The sequence below is a fragment of the Elephantulus edwardii genome, unplaced genomic scaffold (assembly GCF_000299155.1).
Source record: "Elephantulus edwardii isolate Elephantulus edwardi_28Jun2011 unplaced genomic scaffold, EleEdw1.0 scaffold00129, whole genome shotgun sequence".
NCBI classification, from domain to species: Eukaryota; Metazoa; Chordata; class Mammalia; order Macroscelidea; family Macroscelididae; genus Elephantulus; species Elephantulus edwardii.
The window spans coordinates 4,351,543-4,358,414 of record NW_006399879.1 but is presented as its reverse complement, the minus strand read 5'-3'; the positions used below and the strand labels follow the sequence as shown (position 1 = coordinate 4,358,414).

Below are 6,872 nucleotides of genomic sequence, written 5' to 3'. Positions count from 1 at the left end.
GTCCAGGATAGGCCTGTGATAGGTGTGCGTGATAGGCTGGGGGTGTCCAGGATAGGCCTGTGATAGGTGTGCGTGATTTGCTGGGGAGGCCCTGCATGCTCGCCTCATAGGGTCAGGTGAAAAGAGCAAGATCCTCAAACCCGAGAGGGGTCACCTCAGCAACATTTGTGAGGGTGACCCAGGACTGGGAAGTGGCTCCCTGCACTGTACTGGGAGCCTGTGAGCTGGAGTCAAGTCCATGGCACGTCCCAACAGTAGCATTACGTCAGACAGCAGATGGACCTGCCTGCATCGCACTGGGAACTTCTAAATAGTTGGTATTTTCTGTATCACTTTCTCAAGCACAAGAGTTCCCATCAAGTGTCAGATTTCTGTTAAGCATTGGTTTCCTGACTGCATTAAAGGTATTGAGATCCATTCTTAGAACGTTTGCAGAACTTATTTTGAGGTGCTATTAGTTGGTCCCATTTGGTACATTTTCCTATTCTTGAATAAATACAAATTTTAGATACAAAGTTCTGTATCTGCTAGTTATAATCTCTTAATAAAGACCCAAATCCTCATTCATTTCTTTCTCTATTGAGCTCCTGCTAAAGGCCTGTTAAAATCTCTGATGGGCGCATGTGGAAGTTGTCATTAGATGCTGTGGCTGGGTTGTTTCCCACTCAGCATGAATCTGTATACAGCAGTGACACTCTTCCTTTTTTTCTTTTCTTTTTTGTGTGTGCATGTACAGTCAAATCAGATCTGACTGGTACAGGAGGAGATTGTCCCTCCTTCTCCAGCAGAGCATCTGGTGGATTTGAACCATAACCCCTGGGATTACAGTGCAGCTTCTTGCCACAAGGCCACCGTAGCTCTCTGATGACACTGTTTTTGATCCCGTGTCATTGTCACAGTGTTTCTGTGCTGAGTGGCTTGAGTGACCACTGGGCCCATCCATCGTGCTGAGGGTCTTCTTAGTCACTGACCCTCTCTCTACCTCACCAACTCTGATGTCCTCCAAGAACCGACCTTCCTAATAACACGTCCAGTGGATGAAAGAAGTCTCACAGTCCTGGCTCCACAGAGCGCTCTGCTTGCACGTCCTGCAAGGCTGACGTGTTTGTTTGCTGGCTGTTTTTATTGTGTGCCGTTGAGTCGGCACAGCCGATAGCTGACTCGCGAGCAGCTTTTCAGAGGCTGAAGATGCAAGGGGGAAGATTGCCCATCTTTCTCCCAGGGAGCAGCTGGTGGATTCGAACTGCATCCCTTTGTGTTGGCAGTGCACTTTGTTAGCTGTAAGCCACCAGAGTGCCCTGTTCTTCCAGCATCCCCCGGCATATTCAGTATCCTTCAGCAGAAACCCAGTTCAAGGCATCAACCTTTTTTCGTTTCTTCTTCATTGTTTAACTTTGACACGCATGTGGAGTGCTTGGAATACTGTAGTTTGAGTCAGGTGTACCTTAGTCTTTATTAACATATTTGGTTAATGATTTTTTTTAAATTGTGATTTTAACGAACGTTTACAGAAAGGCTAAGTTTTCATCAGTTCCTTGTTGTGCATTACTCCCTCCTCCTCTCTTCCCCCTCCCTGTCCACTCTGCAGTGCTGCTTGGTCTTTTTTCTCTTTAGCTCTTTAAAAAGGTCTTTGGCACCAAGTTTTTACAATGCAGTGCGTCATGCATTTGATTTCCTGACTGCTGTTTCCATCAGTGTTGATTGTGGAACCAAGTAAAATGAAATCGTTGACGACTTCAGTCTTCTCCGTTTGTCATGATGGACAGTAGGAAGTTGGTAGAAATTGTCAGTTTTTTCGACTTTGGTTTAGTAGTTGGTGAATAAATTGGATTATAGTTGTATTAGCAGGTGGTCTGATAAGGAGAAATGGGGTCATAGAGACACAGGGCCATGAACATCTCCCTGAAAGGGCCAGAGGGAGTGAGAATAGCACAGCCCCTCACGGCCCCAGAGCAGAAAGCAGGGAGAGAGCCCACAGCCCAGCCCCACGGGGCCTCTTGAGCTTCTTCACCGTTGACTCACAGACTCACAGGGGTGGTACTGAGAATGGGGGTCATTAGGGAAGGAAGTTGGAGAGTGGGGGACACAAAGAATATCACATGAAATGAACCCAGGTTTTAGCACAAGTTCCAAGGCACAATTCCTCAATTAGTCCAGGATTTGGTTTCAGTTCACAATAATCCAAATCATCCAGCAAGGTTTGCCTCAGAGCAATTATAAGTCGGCTTCTCCTTCAAGCTTCTGGGAAGAACAACAGAAACCTTAAACTGTGGCCAACGCAAATGCAAGACGTCTCGGTTTCACAGCTTGCCACAGTTTCTCCACAGCAGTGCCACAGTCTCTCCACCACCATCCTCAGGGTCTTGCTCCAGTTTCTGTCATGTCTTAGCACCACAAGTCTTGCTGCCCAGTGGGGGAAGCACTCTTTCTCTTATCCTAGTCCTACAGCTGTTAGTGATTTAAAAGACCATGTGTCCACAGTTAAGGTTGCAGGAGGCCAAAAGAGACTGACTGTAATGGCTAGATAGAGCCATCTTTTAGGCTAATACAGCACACGTCTCCTCCGTGTGTGTAAATTTATCCTGTCACTGACAATCTTGTACTTGAGGAAATTTTTTCAATTCTTTTTGAGGATGAATAAAAGTTTCCCCTCTTCATTTTGTTATTGCTGGCACAGTAGACCATATGACCTTCTGATGCAAATGGTCTGTATCAGTCCATTTTAGCTCACTAAAGCCATTTCATTTTGACAACTTCTAATTTTTCTAGGTTCATACTTTGTACATTTCATGTTGCAGTCACCAAGTGATGTTTGTAGTAGTTTCTCCTCATTTTGCGTCTTGTCACATCAACATAGAGAAGGTCCTTCACTTCATCTACATCATCACTTTGAGGCAGTTTGTGCTTTGAGGAGGCAGGTCTTACCCAGACAGTTTTGAATGCCTTCCGACCGGAGGGCCTCATCTGCTGGGCCTGCTTTAGATAGTATCTGTAGGATTTCTGGAGGCCTGTTATTTCAGAACTGGCCGGGTGGTTTTGCCTCCTGCTTCATGTCTCTTAGAGTACAATCTGCCATAATCTGTCCACGTAGGTGACTGCTGATATTTGCAATTCAGTGGTGTAGTGTCCAGCATCAGTCATATGCAAGTGAACCACCACAGTACAAAAAATGAAAGACAAGTGGTGGCATCTTCAAGAGTTCAAGACTCCTTTCTATGAAGATGGTGCAGAAAGTGAAGAAGGAAGCTCCTGCCCCTCCCAAAACTGAAGCCAAAGCAAAGGCATCAAAGGCCAAGAAAGCAGCCCTGAAGGGGGTCCATGGTAAAAAAAAAAAAAAGACCTGCACGTCACCCACCTTCTGGCGGCCTAACACGCTGACACTCCGACGGCAGCCCAAATACCCCCGGAAGAGCACCCCCGGGAGAAACAAGCTTGACCACTATGCCATCATCAAATTTCCCCTGATCACCGAGTCAGCTATGAAGAAGATAGAAGATAACAACACACTTGTGTTCACTGTGGATGTCAAGGCCAACGAGCACCAAATCAAACAAGCTGTAAAGAAGCTCTATGACATTTATGTGGCCAAGGTCAATACTTTGATTAGGCCTGTTGGAGAGAAGAAGGCCTATGTTCAACTTGCTCTGACTGTGATGCTTTGGATGTTGCCAGTGGATGCTTTTGAGCTGTGGTGCTGGAGAAGGGTACTGAATGTACCATGGACTGCCAGGAAAACAAACAGATTCATCTTGGAGAGGGTTAAACCAGGCTACTCCTTGGAGGCAAGGATTCTGGGGCTTCGTCTGACATACTTTGGATATGTTGCCAGGGGGGATGGGTCCTTGGAGAGGGACATCATGCTTGGGAGGGTGGAGGGACAGCTCAGGAGGTGAAGACCTTCTATGAGGTGGATTGATTCAGTGACCGGGGTAATCTGGATGGGAGTGTCAGAGGCAGTGAGGTTGGCACAGGATAGAGCAGGGTTTAGGGCTGTTGTGCATAGGGTCGCTATGAGTCGCAAATGACTCGACGGCTCATAACAACAACAACAACAAACTGAGTCCAGCGGGCTAATTCTAAATGTAAATTTTTCTCACCAAAATAAAAAAGTTCAGGACTTTTCAGTAGTATCTACAAACTACAGGCCAGGATCACAAGGAGGGAATGTGCACTGCTGGTCAAGAACATTTGGGAACATTTCCCTCAGCTGAGTTTTCCTTTTATGAGCAGTGCTCCGTTTCTCCTCATTCACACCAAGGTTGTTCCTTGGTGGAGTCTTGCAGTGCGTTCTCTTTGTTCTTGTTAGGTGCTGTCAGGTCCACTGTGACTGGCCACCACCCATGAGCGCAGCCCTGAACCTCGCCCTGTCCGCACCCTTCTCCCCGTCTCTGACACAGGCCGGCTCGTTGGGGTGGTCACTGTTGAGTCCGTCTGCTGAGGGTCAGTCTTCGTCTCTCTACCTTTCCCGCGTCATGAATTCTCTCCAAGGACTGGCCCCCCGACAACATGCCCTAAATATGCGAGATGGAGTTTCCCCGCCTCTAAGGGGCCCTGTGGCCGCTCTTATTCCCGGACGTCAGGTCAGCCAGCACCGTTCTCCAGGGGCCCCGTCCTGGTCGTTGTGTGTTGGCGCGGTTCACTCCTTCATGTCGCTGAGGAAGGTTCTGTGGTAGAGAGGTCTTACAGAAGGCTGGACACTCTCCTCCCATGCAGTTTACTGCCTCTGGACACCCACCTCAGGGCCAGCGGTGGGTTAATTACGACTCCGTGGTATACGACAGCACTGAGCTGTTGTATGTAGGGTCGTAGGGTCGCTATGAGTCGCAAGCCACTCGACGACGGCACATCACAACAACATGGTATACAGCAACAACAACAACAAGAACATAACAGAAGAAATTTCTGTTAAAAACAAGAAAAGAAGTTGGCAGATAAGCCCCATGGTTGTGTGGTGAAGGATCAGGACAGGAGGCCCAAGCATTGGCTCAAAGAGGCCTTGCAGGATCCGTGTGCTTGGGACAGGAGAGGGAGGCAGTGTCGGGGACTGCCTGGGAGCAGGGGCTACCGGGCACTGGGCCTGAGCTGACCGAATCTGTCCATCAGCCTGCTGGGCCGCTCCTTCCGCCCTGACCCCTGAGTCAGGCAGCCTTAGTGTGGAGGCTGGGTCTTTTCAGACAGTACGTTTATTTTGTGCAGGCTGAGCTCTCAGGTGTGAGAGTGGGACCAGGAGGGGTCTGCTGGGGAGGGGTCTGCTGGGGAGGGGTCTGCTCTTTGTAGTCACAGCCTGGCACCCACCACCCCAAATAGGCTGCAGGCCATTCCCAGCCCGGGACTCCCTGAAAAGTCCTGCACTGGGGTCCTTGACCCAGAGCATGGAGCTGCCTTGGCAGAGCGGGCTGGGGGGTGGGGAGTGTGTGTGGGGTGTAGGGGGTGCGGGTGGGGGTGAGGTCTGTGAGGGTGGGAAGGAGGGATGATGGCTCTCGCTCTGCGGCAGCCGTTTCATTTCCACTTGGGTTTTAGGTAAGGGAACATGTTGTGTGTGGCCTGGGGGGCCATCTTCCTCGTTTCCCTGTGTGGTCTGGGGTGCTGAGCCCTCTTTCTGTCACTTGCAGTGTCCCACCGAGAAACTGAACAGAAGCGGTGGCATATTCCCGTTTGAACTCCATGGTGAGTGTGTAAGGGGCCTGGCCCAGCCAGGGCTGTGCCTCTGGGCCTCGGGGTCACAGGTGGGGTCCGCTCCTTAGATTTGACCCTAAGCTTGACCTTCATAGCCTCATCCAGACGGTGTGTCTGTCTTGTGCCTTAGGGTGGCTGGAATCCCTCAGGAGCTGTCCCCTCCCTGTGCTGGTCAGTGGTTGCAGGGCAATCTGTTGGTCTGTGTGGGGTCTACCTGCTGGTCAGGGCCCAGCCGTGTGCTTGGGAGGGGGCTCCTGTTCCTTCTGCCTAGAGTCCCTCTAAGTGTGACAGTTGCCTCTGCTGGCAGCCTTGGGGAACTAACTGCCACATTGTTCTGGAAAGACGCAGGGGTGTCCTGGTGAACTGCCCGCTGCACCTGGCCCTGTTGGCAGCGCACCTCAGTTAGGAGATGCCTGTGGCTGGGGACTACGTCCTGTGGTGTCCACCCTGCAGGCAGCTGGGGGATGCTGGGAGGGGTGTCCACACTGTGGAGTGCTCAGCCCCTGACCCGGCAGTGGGCCACCTTAGCATATGGGGATTGTGATGGGGGTGCTGCCCTTGGTGGGGGGCTGGCACCTGAACGCTCCCCGGAGCCTTGCCCAGGGGAGGGGAGGCTCGGTCCTCAGACGCAGGTCCTACACGCTGGATGTGACCGAACGTTGATGGGGAGCCCGGAGCTGGGGCCGAGGGACAGACTGCCGCAGCAGCCCTCACCTGGGACCAGCCCTCTGCTTCTGTCCCTGGAGATGGTGGCGCACCCCAGGCCCCCATGATCGCCCCTCCCTGTGGTTCTGAAGAGGCCCGGGAAGTGTCCAGAATGTGTGTGTGTCTCTTGTTGGGAAATTCACTCCCCTGTTTGTGATCTGAGTGTTGGGGTGTCACTGAACCAGGAGCAGGGGTGACCGGTGAGGGGAGGACCAGTGGACTGCCCGGGATCACTGAGAGGTCACCTGCTGTGCTGGTGGGGACACTCTGGAGATGTGTGCAGCCCGCCAGGCCCCACCTGTCCCCCCTGGACTGTGACCCGCTCACGCCCCTTCCGCCCCCCTCCTGTCTCCGCAGCCGACAAGAGCCCCTGGAAGGTGGTCAGCGGAGGCCGGCCCGGCCGCAGCGAGGGGCCCCCGGTGCCCGCCTTCGCCTTCTCCCCCGGCCCCTTCGCCGCGGTGCACTCCATGGGGTTGCAGTGGAGGCCCGAC

General features: G+C 52.0%; 1 protein-coding gene across 1 annotated transcript in view; it reads left to right on the top strand.

Annotated features, from left to right (window-relative positions):
- Positions 1-6,872, top strand: part of FAM53A (family with sequence similarity 53, member A) — a 16,285-nt gene that overhangs the window by 1,569 nt on the left and 7,844 nt on the right. Inside the window, exons 2-3 of the mRNA XM_006893649.1 lie at positions 5,613-5,667; positions 6,739-6,853. Of these exons, the coding sequence (XP_006893711.1) occupies positions 5,613-5,667; positions 6,739-6,853 (170 nt within the window). The remainder of the gene's footprint in view (positions 1-5,612; positions 5,668-6,738; positions 6,854-6,872) is intronic.